Raw genomic sequence first — 13,653 nt, forward strand, 5'->3', positions numbered from 1 at the left:
TGAGATTATGTGTGTTAGCCATCTAATTTGGGTACAGTGATAACCCTTAGCTGTGCAAAGTTGTTGTGAGCAGTGTTCCCTGCAACAGAGATTCCCCGATGTGGTTGATTGCGACCCTCGTCATAATCCTTGGCTGAAGGCCATTGCAGCTGGGGATGATGGGAGTTGTAGTCAAGGGAATACTGGTCATAAGGTCTTTGCCTTGCCTCCTTTATCATAAACCCTGCCACCTGTTACGATCTTCTTTCTGGAGGGTATGGTTATGATTGTCGACGGCTTGTTTGATGGCGACGACTCAGGACTGGGTTGTCTCTGTGACTGCCCCAGGGCTTTGGAATATGCTCCCTGGTGAAATAAGAGCATCTCCTTCTCTGTTTGTTTTCAGGAAGACCCTCAAGACTCTCCTGTTCTCGCAGGCTTTTAATTAGAATTAAATTTAATAATTTGTTTTCATAACTGTTCTATACTATTGTTTGTATTGTCTTGTGTATTTTAATCTGTGACTTTTAAATATTTAAATTTTGTACACTGCCTAGAGATGTACATACTAGGTGGTATAAAAATATGATAAATAAATAAGGTGTGAGAGGTTTTTTTCAAGGAAGTAAAGCTCTTCTGGTCATACAGAAGCAGCATCAAATGTTCACCTAACTCTTGTTGGGCTCACTCACTCCTGCCCCTGCCCATCTTTGGACTAGTGTGCTCCTGCAGTTGTGTGTGCTTCACAGGGAGATGCATCAAGGGCTTCTGATCTTGTCTGTCCAATGAGTCAACTAGGGAGACCCTTTGATATCCTGTTACCACCTGAACCCATGAAAGAGCTTTCCCCATCCACACTTCGCAACTGGAAAAGGCTCTGAGTTAACAATGAAGGGAAGGCCATGGCCTCACTAATAGGTTTACTCGTGAATAGGTGCAGCAGCTCACTGCTGCAAATGACATCCCCAGTGTTCCCTGTAACAAGGAATTCCAGATGCTGTTGACTACAGTTCCCAGTATCCCCAGCCAAAGGTGGCTGGGTGTTGTAGTCAGCATCACCTGGGATTCCCACTGCTCGTCACACTTTCTTATAGATGGGCAGAGTAATGTGGGGTGTGTGTGTTATACCATGAGGGAGAGTTCTTGGGAAGAGGGTAGAGCATTGCAGCTGTTTGTGGAGTGCTCTGGGATGAAACTAGTATAAATATTCCCTGGACATAAAAAGGAATTGCTGTCTGTGTTGTGCTACCCTTGCCTTCTAAACTGCATTTCTTGAAGACTGATTTTTTTTTTAATGTGTTTGGATTTCAGGCACTGGGCCTCCTGTTGTGGCTAGTCTGCTGGGCAGACCTTTTCTACTCTTTCTGGGAAAGAAATCACAATATTTTCCAAGCTCCAGTTTTTCTAGTTAGCCCTACAATTATGGGCATCACAATGGTAAGCAGAAGTAATGTGTTGATTCTTTTGTAACTTCATGAAACTTGAGTGATGAAACTTGATGATATCACTTGATTTTAGTGATGAAACAAGGGTCACCAGGAACTACGTTGTAAATGGCCAAGAGAGCCAGCGTGGTGTAATGCTTAGAGTGTTGACTAGAAAGCCCAAGTTCATATCTCCACTCAGCCATGAAACTCACTGGGTGACTCTGGGTGAATTACTTCTCTCTCATCCAAATGTATCTCATAGGGTGGTTGTGAGAATAAATATAACTCTGGGTTCCTGGGTGAAAGTAAAAATAAACAAAATGTGCACTTAGGAAGCAAATGATACTTGAACCCCAGCCTTTGCTGTCTCAGGGTAACATTGGTCAATCCAATGCTAGCACAACCACTGAACAATTTCATAGGGATTATTCTGGTTTTATCTCTCATTTTGGCCCTGCCACATCCTCGAAGATAGGGATGTGCGAACCGGTTCGATCCCGAACCGGTTCGACAGTTCGGGGTCGAACCGAACCCCTCCCTGTTCGGTCCGGCCCCGGACCAAACCCCACACAGGAAGAATTAACGGTGAAATGTGCAGATCAGCTAATTGAGTATAAGGCACAATCTCAGCTACAATTAGCCACTTCTCTATCTAAATACTTGATGAACATAGGAAGCTGCTTTCTACCAAGTTAACCCTTGGTTCAAGGGACAGCAGCAATGGCCTCGGCAAAGACCAAGTCCAGGACTGGGTTGGAGTAGACCCCCCTGCCACCAAAGTGGAAACCGTTAAGGGGCTGGAGTTGGCAGGCATAGCTGAGCAGTGAGCGAGAGCACTGGCTGGATGGGATCCTTCCTCAGCGCAGGAGGCGGGGGCATTGGCAACAAGCCAAGGCTGTCTTCTCTGGCCACCAGCAACTCTATAGTTACACTGAAGCACCAGCAGAAGCAGGAAGAACGGCCAATTAAGAGCCCGCTGAAATGGCCAGAGGGGGCATAATTAAAGCCAGCGGGGGGGAGGGAGAGCCTCCACAGAACCCCCACCACCTCCAGCAACTCCCCCGAGGGGAGTAAGGTAAAAAAGCCATTTTTTAAAAAAAACATTAAAATGTTCGCAAACTCCCCCCCCCCCCCGAACCGAACCAAACGGGGGTGGGTTTGATGGGGTGCCGGACCTAACTGGCCCAGTCGGGTTTGAGTCCGGTTCGGACTCGAACCAAACCGGGCCAGCCGGTTCCATGCACACCCCTACTCGAAGAATCATTGCTTGCCATTCTGTTTCTTTGTCTGCAGCTGCTTGCCACGTTTTTGATACAGTATGAGAGGATGAAAGGAGTCCAGTCTTCAGGAGTCCTGCTGCTGTTCTGGTTTATTGCACTCCTCTGCGCCGCCATCACTTTTCGATCCAAAATAATGCACGCCTTAAGTCCGGTAAGTGATCACTTTGCACCGCAGCACAGATAACTCCTGGGATCACGGAGAACTGGCTTGTTTAATGATTAAACTTGTGATTCTGCTGGAGCGTGAGACACCAAGTGAGCTAATGACCCATTAAATGCTCCCTCATTCCTGAGCTTTAAAAGCCACCAAGTTGTGCTTGTTTGACTTTTTGTTGGAAAGGCTAATCAAAGCCTATACGATCTTGCCAAGGAAAACAACCTCGCAGTCTTCCTTGGAGGCACCATCCAAAGATACGGCTGGCAGCCCATGAAGAGCTGTTCGTTCTTTTTCCTGAGAATTCTACAGAGAATTTCTTGCATTGCTTTTTAGATGTGGTAACTCATTTGTATGCACGGACATGTAATCTAGTGGTCCTGTTCATCAAAAATTCCCCTGCCAACTTTCATGTATTCTTCTCCCCTGCAATATATTTATGATACCTATTTTCCATATCTTTTTAAAAAAACCCACAGAATTCAAGGTGACTTGCTAAAGAAATATACACTAGGCCTGGGCGTGTCAGAAAAAGGGATTTCTGACATCTGAAATCCCTACCCCCACCACAAGGAGGCAGCCAAATGTGGTTCAAGTGCCCTGGTGGTAGTGGGGGCCCCTTTCTGGTGGTGGTGGGGCCCTTTAAGTGTGCGCCCAGCACTGGTCCGGGAGCTGCTGCAGTCCAAGTGCATCTCACGTGTGTGTTCTCCGTATGACTCTAGAGGCAGGACTATGAAAATTAGGACAGGCTTTTTAAGGCTGGGAGGAGCATGACCCTTCTTCCCCCCCCCCATTTCTTTTAGTCCTGTGTGGCTCTAAGGCAGCGTTTCTCTTCTCAGCTCCAAATTGTGTCTCTCTCTTCTGTGCAATTTGGTATTCCCCCCTTCTATGGCTTCCCACAGGGAGACGGTTTATTTGTGGGATGTGAATACAGACCTCTCACTCCACTTACCATGATGTCCAATTTCTTTGTCTAGGATGCTGAAGTTGATGTCTTTCGCTACATCACCTTCTACATCTACTTCACTTTGGTGCTGATACAGCTGGTCCTGTCTTGTTTCCCTGAGCGACCACCTTTGTTTTCAGAAACCGTTCGCGTCCCGGTAAGTAACATCAACCACAACTGTGTCAGGGGAACTGGCTCAGTCTGTGAGTGAGGCTTGCAAGTATGTAGCGCTTACTTAAGCAAACTGCTTCTAATAATTGTACTTGACCACGTCTGAGCGAGTAATAATTGTACTTGACCACATTGGAGCTTAAAATGAGCATTCTTGAGTTAACTTCTCAGAGGATCCAGAAACCACTCAGATTATTGGCTGCAGTGGTGATGGTAGTTGCATTTTAAAGGTCATTTTCTTCCTATTTTTCTCTTTCTAAAAATACTTGCTGTGTGGAAACTGTGTGTGTGCATGTGTGCGCACGTGCATGTGTGTGTGTGTGCGTGCATGCATGCGCGCATCAGAAGTTGGTTTAGAAACTGATCAGGGGAGCTCTGAAAAGAGACTCATGAACTGGGGAGTCACTTCTGGGGTCTATCTTTATTGGTTGATTTCTGTCCTGCCTTTTGATCCAGAATGACCCTCAAGGCAGCTTGTACACAACTCATAAAATACAGAAGTGCATTAGGGCTGCTGTGGACTGCTCCAACCCTGCTCTAAGTGCTACTCTGGAGGAGCACATATTCCAGGGAGGCGAGCTGGTCTTGTGGTAACAAGCATGACTTACCCCCTTTGCTAAGCAGAGTCTACCCTGGTTGCATTTGAATGGGAGACTACATGTCTAAGCACTGTGAGACATTCCCCTGGGGGATGGGGCCCTCTGGGAAGAGCACCTGCTTGCTTGCATGCAGAAGGTCCCAAGTTCCCTCCCTGGCAGCATCCACGAGACAGAGCTGAGAATCTCCTGCCTGCAACCTTGGAGAAGGCGCTGCCAGTCTGTGTAGACAAGACTGAGCTAGATGGACCAAGGGTCTGGCTCCATATATGGCAGCTTCCTATATTCCCCATTCTCATGAGATTGTTGTGGCTGTTCACATTCTCCCAACTGCTAGCAGGCGGGGGAGGGGGGTCTCCTGGCTTTGCACTTCTTGCTGCCTCCCCCACCCTGACTCAGGCCAGCAGATCTCCTCCGTGTCCAAGGGCAGACAGGGAGGTGCTAGATGCAGCAGCTGAGCCTTCTTGCGGCCAGGGTCAGCTCTCTAAGGCCAGCCCACCTGTGGCCTCCATGTTTGCATGTCTTCCGGAGTCGTGGTGAGGGCACCCTTGCCTCTGGCGCCTCTAACAGTGATGCGAGTCCTCAGTCTGTGGCCCAGGATTAACACCATGACTCTGTTCTAACAGTTGTCATTTAGCTCCTCATTATGTCCGTGTCCGTGTGTTATTTTTAGACGAAGCACCACACATGGCCTCTGGCAGCTGAACTTGGCCACAGTGGTAGTTGTGTGTCTTTTTAAAACAAACCAGCCAGGAAGGAACCTGTTCCAGCTGGAACTGAAAGACAGAGTAAAACAGTAAAATAAATAAATAAATAAATAAAATGAAGTAATAACTAAATTAACTATCCTGAGTACAAATGACAACATTCAACAAGGTCTGCACTTGTTCCCAATGTCAGGATTTGATTTATGATCTTTTGTGTATACAAGGTAAACACTGCATAAGGTAAACGTTGCAGAAAAGGGTGTTTAGCTGTCAGTTAGCTTGGCATTTTAATAGAAATGATTCTTTTTTGCTTAATAGAACTGGTTCTTTATCATTCTTATCTGTAATTATGAAATGTTAGGTTGTTTCTTTATTCAGTTACCAAACTCTGGGTGGTGAAAAGTGAGGGAAGAGGTTGCTGTTCCTTTTTCTTTTTCATAATTTGTATTGCTTGATATTTCCGTACACTTTTGTTGTATCTCTCCTTTATCTGCTTTTTAATTTGAAAATTAAAATTCTATTAAAAAATAATAACTAAAGTTAACTACCCTGGGTACAACTTTTTTATTTTTCTTCTTTATCTAGCATAATCCTTGTACTTGATCGAGAATGAGAGGGTCCCTGCACGAGGGAGCTGACAATCTAGAAAATAGGAACCATGAAGGCGACAGAGGAAGGGGAGAGAACCGTAGGCAGGAGGAAATAAGGGGGCTGGGGGATGTGTGATAATGGAAGTTAATACCTACATGAGCTTAGTTGCTTGTCTATAAATACAAATTAAAGCATAGAGAATATTCCCAAACTTCTATCAGCAGTGAGAATGTCACTATTACAATAACAGCCCATGAGGCTGTTCACATGCGCAGCCAAGAGCTGGCGAAGGCATCCAAGCCCGCTCTTCCCTCTGTGTGTGAAACAGCAGCAGCCGAGCAGATCCCAGCGGTGGCGCTATGGTGGCAAACCTACCTGCGCAGCTCCCCCTCTTCAATGAGGCTGAAGCAGCGCCTGCTCCCATTTCTTGGCTTGTTTGCAGCAGCGGCTGCTTTTAGCCGGCACTGCAGCAGCAACGGCTGCCCACCCCTCATTGCTGGGATACCCATAATGCACCATGCACTCATGGGGTGCATTCTGGGAGTTCTGAGGCCCGGGAGGATGTATCACGTCCCTGGACCCCCTGCGCTGCTGGGACCTGCCGGCAGTTTTCCTGGTGAGCGATCTGTCCGCCCAGAGAGCAACGAGAGATCGTTTGCGGGGAAAGTAAGTTTGAGCAGCCTTCCCCACCTCCCTCCACCAAGCCCTTCTCACTGATTGTGAGAAAGAAATATGTTAGACTTCTCCCAGCAATGCTCCTGGATGACAGCACCCATGGCAGAGCATTTTTAAAATCTGAACAGAAAAAAGGAAGTTTGTCCAATTAAAAACTGGATAGGACTTCAGAGTAGAACAGATAGCAATAGCACTTACATTTATATACCGCTCTATAGCCAGAGCTCTCTAAGCGGTTTACAATGATGTAGCATATTGCCCCCAACATTCTGGGTACTCATTTTACCGACCTCGGAAGGATGGAAGGCTGAGTCAACCTTGAGCCCCTGGTCAGGATCGAACTTGTAACCTTCTGGTTACAGGGCGGCAGTTTTACCACTGCGCCACCAGGGGCTCTTACAGATATTGGCCTTCCATCTGTGAGGCCTGGGTTTGAATCCTAGCTGTACAGTGGACTTGCTGCATTGACTTTAGTGCCCTCTTAGAGACCCGCCTTGCAGGATTGCTGTGAAACTGAATGAGATGCTGACAGTGGCTGCTGCTCTTTAGAGTTGAGGCAGTCCAATGTAGCTTAAGGTAGGGGTTCTCAACTTGGGTCTCCAGACGTTGTGGGACTGCAACTGCCATCATCACCACCCGCAGTGGGCAAAGGCTCTTGGCAGGTGTGGTCCAGTCACAACATCCGGGACACAAAGTTGAGAACCACTACTTCAAAGCAACCGTAATCCAAGGCAGAGATGTTGCATATCCTTAACATAAATCCGTAATCAGAGTGTGCTTTGAACCTTTTGTGTACACAGCCTGTTTGAACGTCTCTTGTAGGGATTTGAAATGCTAGGGAAGAGCCGTCCGTGCCCCTTGCCTTGCTCAACCACCTGCCACCCACCCAGTATTAGTTTGCCTCCCACTTGACTTTTCTCTGCCTCTTTGAACCATGAAGGCAGAGGCGGTTCTGCTCTTTGGCCCTTCTGCAGGCAGCTTTGGAGTTGGATTTTTTACAGCTGGCTGCTGGCCTTGACATTTTGAAAGGGGAGACTCCCTTTCCTTCTACATACCCATCTCTTCTGTCCTCAGATCCCCTTTTGAGGAAACTGAGGACAGGAGGGGAAAGGAAGGCTTCCAACCCTCACTCCCTGTATCTGCTTAAATGGGGTTGGGGGTCCCCCCCACCACACACGCTCCTGCCTACCCTGCATTCCCGGTAACTCTGTGGAGATCTGTTTTGTGTTACTTCTGAGAGTGTGTTCAGTGTGGGCTTTCATGGAAAACTTGAGCAAATGAAGGAATGCTACAAACAACGCTGGAAATACTGGATGGCTGGTATCCAGCTAAGAGCTGGCTGGCTGAGCAGAGAAAAGGCTGGGCCAGCTTTGATGCTGGTGCTTCTGCTTTCACTGTGCCCAAAGAACCGCAGAGGGCGAAATAGGGATGGGCCCGGACCGGTCCGGAGGCCGTTGAAAAGGCCTCCGGACCGGTCCGGACCTTGGTGGTTCGGTTCGGGGGTGGGGGGTCGCTTTAAGAGCGGCGGGAGGGTTTACTTACCCCTCCCGCCGCTTTCCCTCTCTGGTATCCTGCCGCCCCATTTACTCTGAACTTTACGGCGCCGGAGAGGGAAAGCGGCGGGAGGGGTAAGTAAACCCACCCGCCGCTCTTAAAGCGACCCCCCACCCCGGTGCCGGACCGCAGTGTGGCGGTTCCGTGCACACCCCTAGGGCGAAACATGCCAGTGAGAAGAGAGAATCTCTTCCTGGAATGTTTTGACCAGATCCTATGGCGACACTTTGGAAATTGTCCATTGCAGGGTGGACTTGGTGGTTGGTGGATCTGTTGGTTGCCTTTGAGTTTGAGACCTCCGTGCTCCCTGTCCTCACAGGCCTGTGTCGGTCTCCCAGTCCCTGACTTGGCAGTGCTGCAGAAGGGCAGGAGTTCACTGCTTTGGCTCTGATGGCTGCTTGGAGGAGGGTTTCCACACTCCATCCCTGTCCCCTTGAATTGACACTTGTGGCATCTAGCAAGAGCTATGTGGCCGACTCCCTTCCCTCTCTAAGAATTCATAAGCCAGCCGATTTGTGCCATGTGCACACACACACACACACACACACCCCTGCTCTTCTGAGATTCTAGTGCTTTCCTATCTTGGGTCCACAGCCTTGGGCAGTGCTGGCATGAGCTGCCCTCCTACCACTCCAGGAAAGGAGTGTTTGCAGCCTTAGCACAAGGGCGCTTTCTCTGCCTGGTGCTTTGCTCCTTGTTGAACTGGCCCACTGCCTGTTGGTCCCTCTGCCTTGGGCTTGGACTGGGAGAGGGTGTGTATGGCTCAGGTTCTGCCCACCACTACCGGCCCCAGGGTTTGTTTTTATTTTATTTTATTTTATTACATTTCTATCCCGCTCTTCCTCCAAGCAGCCCCAAGCAGTGTACATGGTTATGTTTATCCTCACAACCACCCTGTGAGGTAGGTTAGGCTGAGAGTCATGGCTCAGCGGTGATTGGAACTCAGGTCTCCCCAGTCCTTGTCCAACATGCTAACCAATACCCCACACTGGCTCTTTACCAGGCTGCCCTTTCTGCAACCCCAATCAGTCACTGTGTTTTCATTGGCTTGGCATTTAAACTCCTGGGAGGAGAGCGGATGCTAAATGGTTTCCTATTTGGGTGTGGGTTTCGAGATCTGAGAAAGGGAAAGTAAACTATTTTGTCCTTCAGTCATGTTAGTACTGCCTGATAAGTGTTTGATGAAACCGCTTTGAAAATCATACTTGGAACAGCTCGTATTGCAATGACCTTTTTAGATTTACTCTTTCCTGACAGAAATCTCAACTGGTGATAAAACTGCCGTGTGCATCCCATGTAGATACTGCTGGTCAAAGTGTGGGTGTGCGCACACGCACTGCTTGCTGGAGCTTGCCATCTCTGCTTCCTGTTTACTAGAATATTTGGTCGGCTTATGGTGGCAGGAATGTCTCTTTCATTTGAATTCTTCTTTTTAATCCCTAATTGCAGGAAAGCTTTTCAGCTGAGACTTAGTAGGTCCTTGGGATTTTGGACTCTGCATGATGCAGCCTCACCTCTTTAGTCTCTTGTGCATAACTGTACAGAACAAAATGCAGATCCATACTAGAGTTCTGTGAGGTGGACTGTCTTTGTAGTTGTGCATGTTTGGTTTGATTTTGGCATTTGTTGCTGAACTGAATTCAGAATGTAAGGTCACACTCGCCCACGCAAACCTGCCCATGACCATTGTTCCTCTATCGGGGCAGTGTAACAGGGATTCCCAGATGTTGTTGACTACAACTCCCATAATCCCCAGGCAAAGGCCATTGCAGGTGGGAATGCTGGGAGTTGTAGTGAACAACATCTGGGAATCCCTGTTAGAGGGAACACTGTATAGGGGCTCCCCTTGGCATTTCCCCCCAGTGTCCAAAGTGTAGCAGATCTCCACAAGGGCTGGGTTCTTCTCAGCTCTGGCACTCCAAATGAGAAATGGCTTCCCTAGAGATGTACGCCTGGCCTTCTCGCTGCCCACTCTGAGCAGGCCAGGGGAGGCTGTGTGGCTCAGGCAGGCGTGTTGGACTTCATGAAGTGGCCTTGCTGGCACACCTCTTTGTTCTACTGTGTGTTGCTCTCGATGTCGGTTTTTGTTGACACGTTATCATTTGAATGTAGGCTGTCTTGAGTGCACTTTTGTGCAGGGTATGAACAAAGTGAATAAACTAAGCTATCAGTAAAACTAGAAAAGGTAGAAATTGCTGTGTGTGACAGGTTTCACTGGGATTAAAAGCGCTTTTTATTGTAACAGTCGAACTCTCTTTCCCCCCCTGTAGAATCCCTGCCCAGAGGCTGGTGCATCTTTCCTGTCCAAGATCACGTTCTGGTGGATCACTGGGTAAGGAAACCAATCGCTCAGCAGTAGAGCTTCAGCCAAAAGCTTTTCTCAGCCTGCCTTTTCCACACACCTCTTTGAACGGGCTCCCGCTTTCCAGGCCCCGTGCCTCTCTCCTGGTTCTAGGTTTGGCCTTTGGCAGCTGCCTAGTCAAAATTTTGTGAGGGTGGGTGGCTAGCGTTGTCAGTCTTCCCCAGAGTCTCTAGGAGTTGCGTCTTGGAGTGAATGACGGCAGAGCTGCACTTCTTCAGCCCTCCTGCAGATGTTAGACAGCCACTCCCATCATCCCTGGCCATTGTGCCTGGGGATTATGGGAGCTGTAGTCCCAAAACAGCTGGAGGGCCAGAATTGTGCAGCCTTATTGTAAATATACTACATCATCATCATCAGCATCATTATTATTATTATTATTATTATTATTATTATTATTATTATTATTTACATTTATATCCCGCTCTTCCTCCAAGGAGCCCAGAGCGGTGTACTACATACTTGAGTTTCTCGTTCACAACAACCCTGTGAGGTAGGTTAGGCTGAGATAGAAGTGACTGGCCCAGTCACCCAGCTAGTTTCATGGCTGAATGGGGATTTGAACTCGGGTCTCCCCGGTCCTAGTCCAGCACTCTAACCACTACACCACGCTGGCTCTTTTTACATACATGGGAGCACTTGAAGTCCATCTGCCTCAGCACTGCCTGCACCAGGGGTTCCCCGGTGGTGTTGGAGTACAGCTCCCATTATCCCCAGCCTCAGGGGACAAAGGCCATTGTGCGGTGGATGATGGGGGTTGTAGTCCAACAACACCTGGGGGGTCCAAGGTTCGGAACCCCTGATCTACTTTGACTGGCAACAGCTCTCCAGGGTTGTCGGCAGGGGTCCCTGCTGCCAGGGGTTGAACGCGGGACCCTGCAGACAAAGCAGGGGCTTTGCCACTGAGCTGTGGCCCCTCCCGGTTTATTGGCCAGTGCCCAGCCTGCTGCCACTGTGCATGCTGAAGCTATTGAGGCTTATTCTGAACTGTTGATAACCTCGTCTAGAACAATTAATACTCCCCCCTCCCTCAAATAGACCTTGAAACTCAGGAATCATCAGTCTCTTGGCTTTCACATCAGCTTCTGTGGAGTAAAGCTGCTGCACAGCCAAGTGCAATACAGTGGTCTCCTCCACCCCCCACTGCAAGGGGTGGGGCGGGCGGTCTTGGACAGTGGTCTGGTCATAGAGGGTGAAGTAGTGTTTTATCTGTGAAGAGCTTTTTAAAGTTAAAGGTTCCTTCCAGGTCCTGTTATCTTTGGCAATTAGATGCTTCTTTTTTCTTTAAAACATTTGCCTAAGAGTTCCAATCCAAATATCTAAATGGGCCATTCTCCCTCAGAAGAGGTTTGTATCTGAAGGCATGATGGGTTGTCACGACCTACTGCTCCGAGACGGGGCCAGTCACAGAACTTTGTGGCTCAGCAGGAGGGAGGGACCAACCCCTCGGACCTCAGTTCTTCGCCCTGTCTTGCTCCGAGCAGGTGCTATTCATCGTTGCTCTGTTGTTCTCCGATTTGCCGTATTTGGGCTCTCTTTTCCCTACCCCGCTATTTCCTGGTTGTCTCAGTGACAGTTAAAGGGTAAACAGGGAGACAGAGCACTGTTTGCTCTTCCTCGGCTGCTGCTCTTAACTGTCTCTGATCGAGCCTGTGCCTCCAGGGGAACAGGGACAGGGGATTTATTCCATTCTGTCCCCCCCGCCCCCCCCCCAAAAAATGACAAACGAAGGACTATCCTGGACATCAAATTTGTAAATCGACTCCTCAGGTGGAGAAATTTTTGTATGGAGACCTCTGCTCTATTCTGATGTCCATTTAGGGAGGCAAGTACTTGGCCTCAGTGGACCTCAAGGAGGCGTACCTCCATGTTCCGATTCTGGTTCTGGACAGATGCTTCCTGAGGTTCGCATACCTCGGGTCCCATTTCCAATATCGGGCGCTTCCTTTTGGTCTGTCAACTGCACCGTGAGTGTTCACCAAGATCATGGTGGCGCTTGAGGACCAGGGGCATCCATCTTTATCTGTTTCTGGACGATTTGTTGATCAGATCGTCGTCCCTCCAGAGGTTCCAGGAGGATGTCCAGGCGACGCTAACCGTGCTGGTAGAATTACTGATTTTTCTTTTATATGTGTGTGGGTTTTTAAAAAATCATTATCTTTGGGGTGTGTCTAATTCTGTTTTCGTTATCAGCCATGTGGTCTTTGTGGCCAGATGATAAGCTTATCAGCTGCACTTCTGAGCTGTGTAAATGTTCCTTTTATTTACTTAGTGTTTTATGACCTGCCTTTCCAGTAGGCATTGCCTGAGACACTTTGCAAGATAACGGTGATCATTACTGGATTAAAAAGGAATTCAAAAAACTATGCGGCATGCATAGAAAACCATTGGACACGCAAAACAACTGTGTAAAACAGCAGCAGTCAACATTGATTGAAAGCTTTGCTCAGGAAGTAAAAAAACATCTGGGTTCTCCGATGTTGTTGGAGCTTTGGCATTGTGGCCGAGGGTGATGGGAGCCAAAGTTCAACCACATCTGGGGACCCAAGTTTGAGAACCCCAGCTTTGAACAATGGCAGAGTATACACAGTGAAGTTGCCTGGCAGGCTACCTCTTAAGGATACTAATCTCTGTCCAAATGGCTAGAGTGGAGTCTTTGTAGTTTTCACTACAGCTTTTTTCTTTGAATGTGTGCACACTGTTTCACATTTTGCTAGTGTCTAAGCAATTCCAGGTGCAGTCTTCAGAACAGGCTTAAGTATATCTGAGGGGCTAAATTGCCATATGACTCTGCTAATGGAAGACCCTCCCTTGCTCATACAGGTTGATGGTTCAGGGCTATCGGCAGCCATTGGAAGCCAAAGATTTGTGGTCCTTAAACAAAGAGGATATGTCGGAAGAAGTGGTGCCAGGCTTGGCTAGAAACTGGGCAAAAGAGTACGCAAGAGCAAAGAAGTAAGTTTGCATTTCGCTGACAATGGTGGGAAGACCTATGGCTCAGATCAAACCTGTTATTTTTACAAATAATGAAATAAATGCGATGACTATGAGCAGTATTCAAAGGAAAATATCATTTTAAAAGAATTATCTTTTTCAGTATGGCAGATGAGATTAGCATTCAGTGCATGCTGCTGATTCACTTACTACTACTACCACACTACTGTTAATTCAAATTCTCCTTCTGTGTCTTTAAAAAAAACCTGCTGCTGTAGAA

At 48.0% G+C, this 13,653-nt stretch overlaps 1 protein-coding gene across 1 annotated transcript in view; it reads left to right on the top strand.

Annotated features, from left to right (window-relative positions):
* LOC128336819 (multidrug resistance-associated protein 1-like) overlaps nt 1-13,653 on the top strand; it is a 55,058-nt gene that overhangs the window by 13,198 nt on the left and 28,207 nt on the right. Inside the window, exons 3-7 of the mRNA XM_053277039.1 lie at nt 1,291-1,416; nt 2,700-2,837; nt 3,818-3,943; nt 10,351-10,412; nt 13,263-13,394. Of these exons, the coding sequence (XP_053133014.1) occupies nt 1,291-1,416; nt 2,700-2,837; nt 3,818-3,943; nt 10,351-10,412; nt 13,263-13,394 (584 nt within the window). The remainder of the gene's footprint in view (nt 1-1,290; nt 1,417-2,699; nt 2,838-3,817; nt 3,944-10,350; nt 10,413-13,262; nt 13,395-13,653) is intronic.

This window comes from Hemicordylus capensis, chromosome 13 (assembly GCF_027244095.1).
Source record: "Hemicordylus capensis ecotype Gifberg chromosome 13, rHemCap1.1.pri, whole genome shotgun sequence".
Taxonomy (NCBI): domain Eukaryota; kingdom Metazoa; phylum Chordata; class Lepidosauria; order Squamata; family Cordylidae; genus Hemicordylus; species Hemicordylus capensis.